Here is a 16,160-nt window from a genome sequence, read left to right on the forward strand (position 1 = left end):
GTGGCTAGATCCAGGCTGCTGATCTTAGTGCACGATCCTGCCCTATGCTATGCTTAGTCGCTCACTCATGTCTGACTCCGCGACCCATGGACTGCAGCCTGCTAGATTCTTCTATCCATGGGGATACTCCAGGCAATACTGGAGTGGGTTGTCATGCCCTCCTCCAAGAGATATTCCCAACCCAGGGATTGAACCCAGGTCTCCCACATCGCAGGCGGAGTGTTTACTGTCTGAGCCACCAGGGAAGCCCAAGAATACTGGAGTGGGTAGCCTATCCTATCCCTTCTTTAGGGGATCCGCCCAATCCAGAATTGAACCGGGGGTCTCCTGCATTATAGGTAGATGCTTTACCAGCTGAGCTACTAGGGAAGCCCAGCCCTTTCCCTCAGTTCAGTGCAGTTCAGTTGCTCAGTCATGTCTGACTCTGTGACCCCATGGACTGCAGCACACCAGGGTTCCCTGTCTCGCCCTAAAGCCAACTAAAACATTGGAGAGAAGAATCCTGCACCGACAGTTCCTTTTTTTAGACACACCTTCCACTGTATGCAAGGCTAGGGGGCCTGAGGCCTGCCTGCAAGCTCTGCCACTGAGGCTACAGTGGGCTACCTGTCCCATAGAAGCCTCTGCCTACCTCAGGGAGCTGTCTGAAACCTGAATAAAGCAAAAACTGGACAACATCCAGGGAGGGCTCCTTCAGCCCACTTCAGGGACTGAAATGCCAAAGGCTGAGTGCTCTTTAGCCCACAGACCTCAAACAAGTGATCTTTAATTGCTTTAACAGAGCGGCATCAGGCCACAGGGCTACCCTTTTCCCTCTGCACTGCGGAAACCTATATTCTTACAGATTAATTACCTATCTTGCTGTGACTGCTGCTTAGCTAATCCTAGATCTCACCAGTCTGCCTAATGCCATAGGCTGGGACAGGGCTGCTGTTCTTGAGCTCTGAGGAGAGCCTGGCTCCAGTGTGGCGAGATCCAAGGGGAGTATCAGCTCTCAGTCCTCACATGGGCCCCTCCTACCAGGAAGAAGACGGTTCAGCCTTGGCCTGCTCAGGAGTCACCACCTTCAAGCTCTTCTCCCCCAGTCTTTCAGGGTGTACTCAAAGAGCCCAGAGCAGGGAAGGGATCTGGGCTGGGTCTGCGGAGGTGAGGCTGGCCAGGATGTAGGGTGACTAGCAGAGGAGAGCCAGGAAGGCTGTGGCCTCTATAGCAGGCAGCAGGCACGGAACATCAGCAGGTCCTCAGGCACAGTGAGCTTCAGTGAGACACTCTCGTTGGCCCCAATGAAGAGCACCCTGCCACGTTTCAGGGGGATTGTTGCCTGGGCTGTGGGGCTGCTGGCTGTCACTGTCCCCTGCACCACCAGGAGGATGCTGGCAGAGTCCAGGGCCAAGACCTTGTATTCAGTGACAGAGCCAGGTACCTGGGCAGGAAGAAACGACACAACGGAGCAGGGTCTGAGCTGCTGTTAGCTCCCAGGGGTCCCAGGACTACCCCAAGGGCAGTAAGAGGGGGAGCTCTGCCGCCTCCTGCCCTGCTGCTCAGGCTTTCACCAGCACGAAGGCCCATCTGGTCCCTGTACAGAGAGGCATAGGCAGGCCCTGCAGCAGTTGCCCACTACATGAGCATGGCAGAAAGGAAGCCCAGCCCCGGGCATACCCCACACGGGGGCCTTGCCAGGGTTCTGCATGCCACACAAGGAAACCACAGCCCTCACTCACCTCCACCTTCATAACGGTGAAGTCTGGCACAGGGGGATTGTAGACAGAGAGGTAGGGGTCTTCTGGGCTCCGTGCTGGAGGGAAGAGCCTGTCCTGGCTGGGGCTGGGGGTGTAGCTGAGCATTTCACACAGAGTTGGCACATCGATGAACTTGGGTGTCAGGCCAGCACGCACTGTGTTATCTGAACATGCCATGCACTCCACGCAGTCTGGGGACAGACAGTGGGCATGTGCTAAGGGTGCCTTGGAGTTTGGCTCTCCAGGGCTGGGCTTTCTTAACCTGAGTGCCATGAACTCCCAGCAGCATTAGATGAAACTATGAACAGCATCTTCTGTTGAGAATGGGCTAAGATAACAGTTACCAAAAACAGGTGATGTCACCCACCACTCTCAAGGGGAGTCATGTTAACCCCTGGGGGAGCTCCAACCCTCTGGAGACATTGTATTCTTCCCTTCTACTAAAGAATCCTGTCCACAAGTGGATAAGCAGCCAACCATCAAAGTGTGACACCCTTCTGTGGCAATGTGTTTTTTAACAAAAATCTCTGCATAGACGCGATAGACGTGTGAAGGCACTGTGATGCAGGGGCGAGAACAATGGCCTTGATCCAACAGAGGCTTGGATTCAAACTGCAGTTGGCACACTTGACAGGGCTCAACATGAGGGTGTCCTGAGCTCACAGGGGTGGTGTGAGGATCCAACCAGTGTCCAGCACTGAGCTGGCATTCATCTCCTGACTGGTCACCTCCCTGCTGATCCCAGGAGTCCTGGGAGCTCAGAGCTGGGTGGGACTTTAAAGGCAGTCTCCTCCACCACCATCTCCTGTTCTGTCCAGACGGAGAAACAAGGCCTGAGGGGGTGGGCTGTGGGGCTCACTGCTGAAATGCGGCTCACCTCCTTTCAGGTAGGCATGGGGCACGTTGGCCTCCAGAAACATGGCCTCCCCCGGCTTCAGGGTAAGCAGATTCAGGAAGTAGATGGCAAAGCATCCGATATCACCCGGGTACTGTTGGTGCAGCTGCAGCAGGAGCTCCCCACAGATGTCCTCCATGCTGTTTCCAGCAGCCACTGAGGGGCACAGAGCACCCCAAGGCTACTCAGTAACCCTTGAGGGCATTCACAGCTCCCCACCCCACCCCCTGGCCAGAGAGAGTCCCAGAGAAGACCCTAGTCCAGGAATCCAGGAACAGGTGGGCATGTTCTAGTCACATCCCCCACCCTGTGGGGGCCAGGCTTCCTTGCTATTCCAGCCTACACAGATGCCATTTTCCCCATTTTGACTATTGATATGCCCACCACTCTACCGGCCACTAAAAGGGCTACACCACTCTACCGGCCACTAAAAGGGCTAGAGTGTAGTCCTTTTAGACAGCGCTTCTCAGCCTCAGCATTACTGACATTTGAGGCCAGGTAACTGTTGTGGGGGCTGTCCTATGTACTATAGGATGTCTAGTAGTATCCCTGGCCCCCACCTATAAAATATCACTAGCACCCCAAACCCAGGTTTCACAACCAAAGATGCCTCTACACTTCCAGTGTCCCCTGGTTGAGATGACTGCTCTAGGAGCTTAAAAATCTAGTTAGGAGAGAACCCAAGGGTTCCCCATGGGGTGACTAACTGTCCCAGTTAGCCCAGGCCTTTCCCCTTAACACTGACAATCTCTCAGTCCCAGGCAAACAGTGATGGTTGGTCACCCCAGAGCAGGATGCAACCAAGGGTCGAAATGTGTCCCAGGCTGACCAGGGGAGAAGGAGCTCAGCTTGGGCTAGAGTGGTGAGGGAAGGCTTGGTGGGAATTGCGGGGAAGGGGGGAGGGCAGTGAGCTGGGTTTCCTTAACTGTGTGTGGTGGGGGCGTCTCTAAAAGAGTGGAGAAGGAGCTGGAGCTCATCATGTGTGCCATATAAGCTCCTAGCAGAGTCCATTCTGCCTTGCTCTTTACTGCTTGTATTAACTTCCAAACCCAAAGTTGACACAACCACACCCATCAAAGTCATTTCCTGAACTCTCCTTCTTAGCCCAAGGTTGGGCCCAGAGCAGGTATTTAAGGAAAGATCTACTGATTGAGAGCTCAGGACTTCAGGTTTTTGGATGCTTTTATCTCCTTCCTGTTCTCCAGCCCCAAAGTATAAAACCCTTTGGACAGCAGCTCTAGGGCCGAGAAATCTCAGAATGCCCAGGTGAGAGACAGCCTAGTACTTTTCCAGTTTCCAGGCCAGCCTGTCTCCACCCATCTAAAGGAGATAACCAGGTAAGAAGCAGCAGGGCCCTGTTCCAGAAAGACTGGGAAAGAAATGCTAAGTTGTTAACAGACCATCTAAGTCAGACCCGTTTGGTGGTCTACTTGAGTAAAGGGGTTGAGAACCCTATTCCTACAGCCGAGCCACTCTGCCAGGGGCCCAGGAAGGGGCACTGCGTTCAGGCCTAAGACACCCACCTTGCTGCGAGATCCGCTTCACCAACAGGTTCAGCTGCTCCACCACCACCTTCTTCTCGCTCTTCATCAGGTGGGAGAAACAGCTCCGCAGAGCAGAAGTCACAGCCTCGGAGTCCTGGCTCAGGCTCTGTTTCAGCTGCGCTGCTGCGTCATCTCCAATTAGAAACTGGAATTCCGGCACCTCTGCAGGAAGGTCAGGCCAGGACCTGCATCAGGTATGGTTAAGATGGAACCCGCAAACGTGGAAAGCCGGAGGAGGCCTCCCCGTCTCATTCCTAACCAAGGAGCCAGGCAATGCTATGTAAGTTTTGCCGTGAAAACTTACTGCTCATGACCAGCCCTCAGCAACCACACCTGAGCCTGGTCTCACGAGCCTCCCCCAGGAACATCAAGAATTCATGAGGCCACGGGACTTCCCTGAGTGGTCCAGTGGTTAAGAATCTGCCTTGCAATGGAGGAGATGAGGGTTCAATACCTGGTTGGGGAACCAAGATCCCACATACCGCAGAGCAATTAACCCTGAGCACTGCAACTACTGAGCCTGAGCGCCCTGGAGCCTGTATGTCACAAACTAGAGAGCCCGTGCAATGCAATGAAAGGTTCCGCTTGATGCAGTGATGATCCCGCCTGCCACAATAAAGGCCTGATGTAGCCAAATACATATAAATCATTTTTTAAAAATTCATGAGGCCAACCAGCCCTTCAGTTCCTGGGACACGCAGCCTCTGTTCTCAGCCTCCGGCTCTGCCCCGGGTTGCCCTTGCATCCTAGGTCCAGTATGCAGGCTCTTAGCATTTTGCCCAACCTTACTTGTTAGAAAGGTCACAATTTCCTCAACTGGCCGGAAGCCGCATAAGCCCTGGAAGGGGGTGAGGGCAATTGCCATCTCTGGCTTATGGTTGGCATCAGGGTAGTGCTGTGGAGCCTGGAGGTGCAGCTTCTCTGCCAGCTCCTGTGGGATGGGCAAGGGAGAGGAGGCTGGTTAGGTGCAGCCATCACCCAGCAAGACACCAGTCCCCACTAGCCCTTGTTCTTGACCCTCCCCAGTCAGCTTCCTGCCCTTGGCACTGAGCCCAGTCAAAGCATAATTCAGAAACTCAGGGTTCAGCCAACCCAAGGCAGGCACATGGATCAACTCTGGGGGAGAGCTGGGGCAAACTTTAAGAGGACTATGAACCAGAAGACCCAAATACCAAGCCAAGTTCTGACACTAACAAGCTGTGTAACTTTGGGTAAATCCCTCTCTTCTCTGGGTCTTCTTTGCCCTTGAAGTTTGGAAAGACAAATGCTTAAGCTATGACTCACACACAGGCTTGGGCAGAAAGACCACAGGGGTGGAATTAAGGCCATGACTAGGGTAACTGCTGTGCCTTGGAAGGTGAACTCTGAGAGTCAGGTGGAAAAAGGGCAGATATGAATTGGCTGGGCTGGGGTTTGCTGAGGGGAGCCAGGAACAAGCGTGGAGAAGCTGCCGTGGCACAGGCTGATCAGCTGTCCACTTAGACTTAGTTGCCACATGAGTCACTGGCAATAGGCCTTGCAGAGCTAAACTAGGAGTTGTCAGGCTCAGATTTAATTCTGGGCTGGAGCCTGGCATGGGCAGGGTAAAACCAGAAGTAAAAGCTGTACAAGAGTCTTGACTCTTAAGCTCTTCTCTAACCTGACCTCCGTGCACTACTCTGATGCTGTACCTTGTTCGGGTGTGCCTGGATGGACAGGGCCGTTTCAACTGAAAGCACTTTGAAGAGGAAGGGTAGTTTGCCATTAAAGGTGTCCTTGACCTTCGAACCCAAGCTGTCCTGATTATCAGCAATCCACTGGCCTAGGGTCTTCTGTGAGATGCGGTTGTCGAGGATCTTGGCATCTCCCCGGGGGTGGGTCCCCATCCACAGCTGTAAAAAACAGGAAACTTGGGAGGGACAAAGGCAGAACCTGGCACCACCCATTGGCCTGCCCTGCTCCGTTACCCTGTGCTCCCCATAAGGCAGCCAAGTCCTGAGACAGGCCTCGTAGGACTGGGTATAAATGTTCATAACATCACAGACATACCAGGGGCAGCAGACCACAGAGTACCAGGAGTCAGGACACCCAAGCTCTAGTTGAGGCTCTGCCTCCACCCAGCTGCGGAAGCTTGGGCTAGTTTTAATGTATTGTCTCTGGGTCTCAGTTTTCTCATCGGTCCAATGACGAGAACGAAACCTACAACTGTCAAGGTCACTGAAAAGCTCTAATTCTCAAATGGCTCTGTGAGGGGTTAACATTCATTTATTCCAATCTCAGAAGCAGAAGCTAATGCTTTCCTGTGTTTTGGCTTTTCCTTTACTAAATGGGCAGGATAACTGTGTATTTTAGGTTATTAAAAAAGTCAATCAAAGTAAAAATTATAATTGTCAAGGAGGGCTGAATTAAAATTCAGTAAGTGCTAAAAACAAAATAAAAGAAGCAGCAGCAAGGTCATACTGTATAGCACGTGTGTGTGTGCTACATCGCTTCAGTTGTGTTAGACTTTTTGTGACCCTATGGACTGTAGCCCACTAGGCTCCTCTGTCCATGTGATTCTCCAGGCAAGAACACTGGAGTGGGTTGCCATGCCGTCCTCCAGGGGATCTTACCAACCCAGGGATTGAACCCACATCTCTTATGTCTCCTGCACTGGCAGGCACTGGCACCATCTGGGAAACCCCTCTGTATAGCACAGGAAACTATATTCAATATTCTGTGACAAATCATAATGGAAAAGAATATGGGTCAGGAAGATCCCCTAGAGGAGGAAATGGCAACCCACTCCAGTATTCTTGCCTGGAGAATCCCACAGACAGAGGAGCCTAGCAGACTACAGTTCGTAGGGTTGCAGAGTCAGACACGACTGAAGTGACTTAACACACACACACAGAACTGAGTCACTCTGTTGTACAGAAGAAATTAACACAACATTGTAAATCAACTATACTTCAATAAAATAAAATTCAGTAAGTGCTGACAGTTCCTTGGGGAAGGAAGGAGGGTACTGGAAATTTCAGTCTATTATGACAAAACCTCACTTCTTTTTGTGCTGCCATCTGGGTTCATCAACCTGCACAGATATGAAGCCCTAAGAAGGCCTCCTCTCCCTTTTCTGCCTCCCCTTCCCCTCAGATTCACAAGACTTGCCTCAACCCCTTTGATAGAGGAGTCCCTTCCTCCCACCTGCTGGTCGAGTAGGCTGAAATACAGCCGGGGTCTCACCTCTGCATATGGTTTGTCCTCTGAGATCTGGGCCAGTGGGTCACTGCTGGCCAGCAGCCGGGCCACTTCACTGTTGGTACCCAACTTTCCCCAGGCATATTGCTGCACCACACAGGAAAGTGGGAATACTGGGTGGGGGTACAGACAGAGCGTTAGTTTCCACCCCACTCCTGAGGCCTGACCCTCCTGTCCCGGGGGAACCAGACCTGAGCTGAGGGTTTTATCTGAGGGATAGAGTCAAATAAAGAGTTTGTAGGTTTTGAGTTGAGACCCTTCTCTTCTGCATGCCTCGATGTTCCCGTCTGTAAGACGGGTAGTAAGGATCTCCTGCTGACCTGAGGCAGATAACTGCGTTACTGTGACGCGGAGGGCGTGAGAGGAACCTATTCCACTGCACCCAGTCTAGAAGTAACCCAGGCGCAACCGTCTCCCCTCAAAACCCCCTTTCAAGGGCTCCAATAAGGGCTCGATCCCCATCGCGGGTGCCCCCTCCTCTTCCCGGCGCCCATTCATCTTTCCGCAGAGCCCCGAGGGGCTGGGGCGGAGTTCGACCTGCCGTATTAGGTCAGGAAGGGTCGGGCGCAATCCATCCCAACTCTCGCTGGCACCCCAGTCAACAGCCCACCTCGCTGAGCGGCCATCCTCGAGGCCTCGGACCGGTCTTCTAGCACGTATATCTTTCCCGGCAGCACCCTCGACCTCTCTCCCGTCAGAGATTCATGGGAAATGTAGTTCTCTCGCCTTCTCGGACGTCTGAGTGCCAGGTGTGGCCACTGCCGGCAGGCTAAATCCCTCTCCCACACTCCCGCTCTCAGAAGGAACCCCCACAAGTACAGAGCCTTCCAGCCGGCAATCTGAGGTCTCAGCATTTTTTTTGCTCGTTCCTTCACCTGACACGTATTTATTGTTGTTCTTTTTCCGTCTCTTAGGTTCTATCAGACTTTTTGCGACCGCGTGAACTGCAGGACTCCAGGCCTCCCTGTCCATCACCAACTCCCGGAGCTTACTCAAACTCATGTCCATTGAGTCAGTGATGCCATCCAACCATCTCGTCCTCTGTCGCCCTCCTCTACTGCCCTCAATCTTTCCCAGCATCAGGGTCTTTCAAGTGAGTCAGCTCTTGGCATCAGGTGGCCAAAGTATTGGAATTTCACCTTCAGCATCAGTCCTTTCAATGAATATTCGGGGTTGGTTTTCTTTAGGATTAACAGATTTGATCTCCTTGCTGTCCCATGGACTCTCAAGAGTCTTCTCCAAAACCAGAGTTCAAAAGCATCAATTCTTCGGTGCTCAGCCTTCTTTATGGTCCAACTCTCACATGTTATACATGACTACCGGAAAAAGCATAGCTTTGACCATAGGGACCTTTGTCAGCAAAGTGATGCTCTGCTTTTTAAAATGCTGTCTAGGTTTGTCATCGCTTTTCTTCCAAGGAGCAAGTGTCTTTTAACTTCATGGCTGCAGTCACCATCTGCAGTGATTTTGGAGCCCCCCAAAATAAAATCTGCCACTGTTTCCATTTTTCCCCCATCAATTTGCCATGAGGTGATGGACACTTCGGAGAAGGCGATGGCACCCCACTCCAGTACTCTTGCCTGGAAAATCCCATGGATGGAGGAGCCTGGTGGGCTGCAGTCCATGGGGTCGCGAAGAATCAGACACGACTGAGCAACTTCACCTTCACTTTTCACTTTCATGCATTGGAGAAGGAAATGGCAACCCACTCCAGTGTTCTTGCCTGGAGAATCCCAGGGACAGGGGAGCCTGGTGGGCTGCCCTCTATGGGGTCACACAGAGTTGGACACGACTGAAACGACTTAGCAGCAGCAGCAGCAGCAGATGGACATTTGGAGCGGCCTCGCAGAAATCATGGTGGAGACAAAGGCAGGAACAAAGCAGTGACCAGCGCCCTAGGTTCCTAGCCTGGGGGGCAGGAGGCTGCGAAGTACTGGGCGCCCCGCGCGGGGCTGTCGCACTTGCCAGGCCTGTACAATAGCATATTTACTGAGAACCTGATAAATGCCACAGACTGTTCTGAGGGCTAGAGACACAAGGAAGAGCAAGATAAGAACTATTTTGTCTTTGTAGAGCTTACATTCTGGTGACAGGAAGACAGCAAACAAGTATGATAAACAAGTAAATCACATAGCAAGTTGAAAAGTCAGTGCTACAAAAAGTAAGGGGTGTGGGTGGAGGCGGAAGGCAGCCAGTAAAATTTAAAAGGTTGCCTAGATAAGCCTCACTGAGGTGAGAATTGACTGTGGACTTGGAAGTGAGGAGGAGAGAATGCCCTGAGCAGAAGACACAGCTATAGCAAAGGCCCTAAGGTGGGAACGTGGAAATGTGCCTGTCATTTTCGGAGTAAATAGCAAAGAGGCCAGACTGGTTGGAGCAGAGTGAGCAGGAAAGGTGAAAGTGTGGTGGTGAGAGAGGAAAGGCAGTGGGCAGTACTTTGTGGACTATTATGAGGATGTCAGGTGTTCATTAGCAGATCTGAGCAAAGCATTGCTACGATCTAAGCAGGAACTCACTGATGCGTGGTGATGATGGTAAAGGTCACATGCAAGGCCCTTAATCTGTCTGAGCTTCAGTTTCTTCGTGTGTAAAGTGGGAATAATAATGCTGGACTGAAAGCCTTGTTGGAGGGTTGGATGGGATGATGTGGTTCGGGAAGGCAGTCAGTGCTTGGTGTTCTTCTGATTCTCTCCACCCTAAGTACTGCAGGACTCAGAACCCTAGCTCCTCCTCCACGCTGAGTTGCTCACAAGCCACGTACACAGAAGTCATGGGATGTCATCAGGAGCCCTGCATGGCAAAGGCTGGGCTGGACCTTGGCTTTGGAGTAACCTTGCTATATCCTGTAGAGAAAGGCTCTAACATGCAGACCTCCTCAGTCAACAGCCCAGGAAGAGGGCATCCCAGGAACATAGCAGCTAAAGCACCAGGGGACCTGGAGTGATGACCTGTAATCCTGACTCTGCCTTCTCTTCCCCCTGCCACCCAACCCCACTGATTCCCATGGCCTCTACCATACATGTCCAGGGGAAAGAGAGGCCACTGTTTTCTCTGCAGTGTTCTGCCTAGCTATTGATAACGACCTCCCTAAGAGTCCCCTCGAAGAAGGCAATGGCACCCCACTCCGGTACTCTTGCCTGGAAAATCCCATGGACGGAGGAGCCTGGTAGGCTGCGGTCCATGGGGTCACTAAGACTTGGACAAGACTGAGCGACTTCACTTTCACTTTTCACTTTCATGAATTGGAGAGGGAAATGGCAACCCACTCCAATGTTCTTGCCTGGAGAATCCCAGGGACGGGGGAGCCTGGTGGGCTGACGTCTATGGGGTCGCACAGAGTCAGGCACGATTGAAGTGACTTAGCAGCAGCAGCAGCAGCAAGAGTCCCCTCACTCAGATAAATCTACCTGCATTTCAAAGAAAGCTTCACCATGCACTAAAGAATAATAAAACGAAACATACAAGCTGCACATCTCACCTACCTCCTGGCTTTGAATACCTCTCTTCCTCTCATTCCCACTCGCCCAGCCAAATGGACCTTCTCAGGGAAGAATAAGGGATTAGTCTGGGCACAGGGGCTTCTTGGGGCACTTCCTAACACCACTACCACTGAAGTAACGTTAGAGTTCCTTCCTCAGAGTATTTTTCACAGGGAAGGGAGAACTTAGATTGTTGGCACAGAGCACCCACCTCACCCCACCCTCCCACATACAGAAAAATATATCTATCTAGAAGGGAAACTAGGGTGTCTGGAGAACCTAGAACCTTTCACCCTTAACTCTTACTTGTCTAGATCTAATAGAACTGATCACATTTTATTATCTAGTGATAATTTGCTTTCTTCTCTCTCCTTCTAGACTATACATCTAATTCAGCTTCCCATTTCTGCCAGCGCTCAGCTGACAGTCAACCAGTAATAGCAGATAACATTTGTTTGTTATGTATTAAATACAAAGGGCTTCCCAGGTGATGCTAGTGGTAAAGAACCTGTCTGCCAATGCAGGAGACGTAAGAGATGTGGGTTGAGAAGATCCCTGGGTTAAGATCCCTTGGAGGAGGGGATGACAGTTCGGTTCAGTCGCTCAGTCGTGTCTGACTCTTTGCGACCCCATGAATCACAGCATGCCAGGCCTCCCTGTCCATTACCAACTCCCGGAGTTCACTCAGACTCACGTCCATCGAGTCCGTGATGCCATCCAGCCATCTCATCTTCTGTCGTCCCCTTCTCCTCCTGCCCCCAATCCCTCCCAGCATCACAGTCTTTTCCAATGAGTCAACTCTTCACATCAGGTGGCCAAAGTACTGGAGTTTCAGCTTTAGCATTATTCCTTCCAAAGAAATCCCAGGGCCAATCTCCTTCAGAATGGACTGGTTGGATCTCCTTGCAGTCCAAGGGACTCTCAAGAGTCTTCTCCAACACCACAGTTCAAAAGCATCAATTCTTCGGCGCTCAGCCTTCTTCACAGTCCAACTCTCACATCCATACATGACCACAGGAAAAACCACAGCCTTGACTAGACAGACCTTAGTCAGCAAAGTAATGTCTCTGCTTTTGAATATGCTATCTAGGTTGGTCATAACTTTTCTTCCAAGGAGTAAGCATCTTTTAATTTCATGGCTGCAATCACCATCTGCAGTGATTTTGGAGCCCAAAATGAAGTCTGACACTGTTTCTACTGTTTCCCCATCCATTTCCCATGAAATGATTGGACCGGATGCCATGATCTTCGTTTTCTGAATGTTGAGCTTTAAGCCAACTTTTTCACTCTCCTCTTTCACTTTCATCAAGAGGCTTTTTAGTTCCTCTTCACTTTCTGCCATAAGGGTGGTGTCATCTGCATATCTGAGGTTATTGATATTTCTCCCAGCAGTCTTCTTCCAGTCCAACGTTTCTCATGATGTACTCTGCATAGAAGTTAAATAAGCAGGGTGACAATATACAGCCTTGACGTACTCCTTTTCCTATTTGGAACCAGTCTGTTGTTCCATGTCCAGTTCTAACTGTTGCTTCCTGACCTGCATACAGATTTCTCAAGAGGCAGGTCAGGTGGTCTGGTATTCCCATCTCTCGAAGAATTTTCCACAGTTTATTGTGAGCCACACAGCCAAAGGCTTTGGCATAGTCAATAAAACAGAAATAGATGTTTTTCTGGAACTCTCTTGCTTTTTCCATGATCCAGCGGATGTTGGCAATTTGATCTCTGGTTTCTCTGCCTTTTCTAAAACCAGCTTGAACATCTAGAAGTTCACGGTTCACATATTGCTAAAGCCTGGCTTGGAGAATTTTGAGCATTACTTTACTAGCATGTGAGATGAGTGCAATTGTGCAGTAGTTTGAGCATTCTTTGACATTGCCTTTCTTTGGGATTGGAATGAAAACTGACCTTTTCCAGTCCTGTGCCCACTGCTGAGTTTTCCAAATTTGCTGGCATATTGAGTACAGCACTTTCACAGCATCATCCTTCAGGATTTGAAATAGCTCAATAGGAATTCTATCACCTCCACTAGCTGTGTTTGTAGTGATGCTTTCTAAAGCCCATTTGACTTCACATTCCAGGATGTCTGGCTCTAGAAGAGTGATCACACCATCGTGATTATCTGGGTCGTGAAGATCTTTTTTGTATAGTTCTTCTGTGTATTCTTGCCACCTCTTCTTAATATCTTCTGCTTCTGTTAGGTCCATACCATTTCTGTCCTTTATCGAGCCCATCTTTGCATGAAATCTTCCCTTGGTATCTCTAATTTTCTTGAGATCTCTAGTCTTTCCCATTCTGTTATTTTCCTCTATTTCTTTGCATTGATCACTGAAGAAGGCTTTCTTATCTCTTCTTGCTATTCTTTGGAACTCTGCATTCAGATGCTTGTATCTTTCCTTTTCTCCTTTGCTTTTCACCTCTCTTCTTTTCACAGCTATTTGTAAGGCCTCCCCAGACAGCCATTTTGCTTTTTTGCATTTCTTTTCCATGGGGATGGTCTTGATCCCTGTCTCCTATACAATGTCATGAACCTCATTCCATAGTTCATCAGGCACTCTATCAGATCTAGGCCCTTAAATCTCTTTCTCACTTCCACTGTATAATCATAAGGGATTTGATTTAAGTCATACCTGAATAGTCTAGCGGTTTTCCCTACTTTCTTCAATTTGAGTCTGAATTTGGTAATAAGGAGTTCATGATCTGAGCCACAGTCAGCTCCTGGTCTTGTTTTTGTTGACTGTATAGAGCTTCTCCATCTTTGGCTGCAAAGAATATAATCAATCTGATTTCGGTGTTGACCATCTGGTGATGTCCACGTGTGGAGTCTTCTCTTGTGTTGTTGGAAGAGGGTGTTTGATATGACCAGTGCATTTTCTTGGCAAAACTCTATTAGTCTTTGCCCTGCTTCATTCCACATTCCAAGGCCAAATTTGCCTGTTAGTCCAGGTGTTTCTTGACTTCCTACTTTTGCATTCCAGTCCCCTATAATGAAAAGGACATCTGTTTCGGGTGTTAGTTCTAAAAGGTCTTGTAGGTCTTCATAGAACCGTTCAACTTCAGCTTCTTCAGCGTTACTGGTTGGGGCATAGACTTGGATTACTGTGATATTGAATGGTTTGCCTTGGAAACGAACAGAGATCATTCTGTCGTTTTTGAGACTGCATCCAAGTACTGCATTTCAGACTCTTTTGTTGACCATGATGGCTACTCCATTTCTTCTGAGGGATTCCTGCCCACAATAGTAGATATCATGGTCACCTGAGTTAAATTCACCCATTCCAGTCCATTTTAGTTCGCTGATTCCTAGAATGTCGACATTCACTCTTGACATCTCTTGTTTGACCATTTCCAATTTGCCTTGATTCATGGACCTGACATTCCAGGTTCCTATGCAATATTGCTCTTTATAGCATCGGACCTTGCTTCTATCACCAGTCACATCCACAGCTGGGTATTGTTTTTGCTTTGGCTCTATCCCTTCATTCTTTCTGGAGTTCTTTCTCCACTGATCTCCAGTAGCGTGTTGGGCACCTACTGACCTGGGGAGTTCCTCTTTCAGTATCATATCATTTTGCCTTTTAATACTGTTCATGGGGTTCTCAAGGCAAGAATACTGAAGTGGCTTGCCATTCCCTTCTCCAGTGGACCACATTCTGTCAGACCTCTCCACCATGACCCGCCCGTCTTGGGTTGTCCTCTGCCCTCTGATGCCCTCTTGCAACACTTACCATCTTACTTTGGTTTCTCTTACCTTGGGCATGGGGTATCTCTTCACGCTGCTCCAGCAAAGCACAGCCACTGCTCCTTACCTTGAATGAAGGGTATCTCCTCACTGCCACCCTTCCTGACCTTCAGCGTGGGATAGCTCCTCTAGGCCCCCTCCGCGCCCGCGCAGCCACTCCAGTATTCTTGCCTGGAAAATCCCATGGACAGAAGAGCCTGGCAGGTTATAGTCTGTAGGGTCACAAAGAGTCAGACACAACTGAAGCAACTTAGCACACATGCACAAATACTAAGCTAACCCTTTGCAAGAATTCTCAAGTTAACCCTATGAGATAGTGAAAGTCGCTCAGTCGTGTCCGACTCTTTGCGACCCCATGGACTATACAGTCTATGGAATTCTCCAGGCCAGAATACTGAAGTGGGTAGCCTTTCCCTTCTCCAGGGGATCTTCCCAACCCAGGGATCAAACCCAGGTCTCCCGCATTGCAGGCAGATTCTTCACCAGCTGAGCTACAAGGGAAGCAACACTATGAGATAGGTACTGTCATTAGCCCCTTATTTTGAGATAAGAAGAATGGGTGTCCAAAAGGTAACAGGTTCAAGAGCATAGAGTTCCAATCTGCTATACCTCCTCCCTTGTCAAATAAGTTAATGGGTGAATAAATGCTTGATGTCTCCCACATGGAAGCATACAGAACCCAGTGGTCTTCAGAGATAAGTGGGTGGACAAGGTTCACATTGGGGATACATTTAATAGAATTCCATTCATTCTTCCTAGTCCAGCAATGTCCTAGGCTGGGCAGACAAGGTGGTGGGAAGACAGCCCCATATTGTGTGGACTGCTCTCCTCTCAGGCTGCAGACAGCAAAGATGTCTGCATGCTGCCTGTCATACTGTCATAGAATCATTGCCTCCTGGCCAGAGCTCCTAAAATCTTGTAATATCCTAAGCAGTGAGACTACTCGGAACATCTTGTGTTCTAATACTTTGTCTTTCACCCTGGTTCCTGACACAGAACCCCTAAATCCTTTGGAATTTCCTGGGTGATGGGAGCATCTTTTGTCCTAATGAGGCAACTGTTGGGGGCTTCTGGATAGCATTGGGATGAGGGCTGGTCACCAGAAAGATGAAGCCACAATTAGAAGCTTTGAATCTTCAGCCACATCTTCTATCTTATAGTGAGAGGAGAGATTGAATTAAGGGTTGATCATGCCTGCATGATGACACCTCCCTGCACTGAAAGTCCCTGAACTGAACTTCCCTAGTGATCCAGGGTAAAGAATCTGCCTGCCAGTGTTCGATCCCTGATTTGGAAGGATTCCACATGCTGCGGCACAGCTAAGCCCATGCTCCGCAACAAGAGAAGCCAGAGAAGCCTGCACACCACAAAGAAGAGAAGCCCTCACTTGCCACAACTAGAGAAAACCTGACTGCAGCAACAAAGAATCAGTGCAGCCAAAATAAATTAATAAAAATTTTAAGTCATATTATTTTTTTAAAAAATCCTGAACTGCTAGTTTAGAGAGCTTCAGTGTTGGTGAATACATCGCCTAATCAGAAGGGT

At 49.7% G+C, this 16,160-nt stretch overlaps 1 protein-coding gene and 1 long non-coding RNA gene across 2 annotated transcripts; one reads left to right on the forward strand and one right to left on the reverse strand.

The window, feature by feature from the left end:
* Positions 1-735: 735 nt before the first annotated feature.
* MPI (mannose phosphate isomerase) lies at positions 736-8,087 on the reverse strand. The gene is made up of 8 exons (XM_069560192.1): positions 8,008-8,087; positions 7,383-7,510; positions 5,849-6,049; positions 4,968-5,109; positions 4,158-4,340; positions 2,617-2,790; positions 1,722-1,930; positions 736-1,423 (listed from the first exon to the last, which is right to left on the reverse strand). The coding sequence occupies exons 1-8, from the start codon at positions 8,021-8,023 to the stop codon at positions 1,205-1,207; spliced, it is 1,272 nt and encodes a 423-aa protein (XP_069416293.1). The 5' UTR covers positions 8,024-8,087; the 3' UTR covers positions 736-1,204.
* LOC138423827 (uncharacterized) lies at positions 3,233-9,957 on the forward strand. Its single transcript, XR_011250464.1, has 2 exons — positions 3,233-4,372; positions 8,312-9,957. It is a non-coding gene; the product is annotated as an uncharacterized lncRNA (long non-coding RNA).
* Positions 9,958-16,160: the final 6,203 nt, after the last annotated feature.

Source organism: Ovis canadensis, chromosome 18 (assembly GCF_042477335.2).
Source record: "Ovis canadensis isolate MfBH-ARS-UI-01 breed Bighorn chromosome 18, ARS-UI_OviCan_v2, whole genome shotgun sequence".
NCBI lineage: Eukaryota > Metazoa > Chordata > Mammalia > Artiodactyla > Bovidae > Ovis > Ovis canadensis.

Coding starts and splice junctions, on each gene's coding strand:
- MPI (XM_069560192.1), bottom strand. Junction 5,110..5,848: donor TCCAGGCACACCCGAACAAG/GTACAGCATCAG, acceptor CCCATCCCACAG/GAGCTGGCAGAGAAGCTGCA. Junction 4,341..4,967: donor AATTGTGACCTTTCTAACAA/GTAAGGTTGGGC, acceptor ACCTTCCTGCAG/AGGTGCCGGAATTCCAGTTT.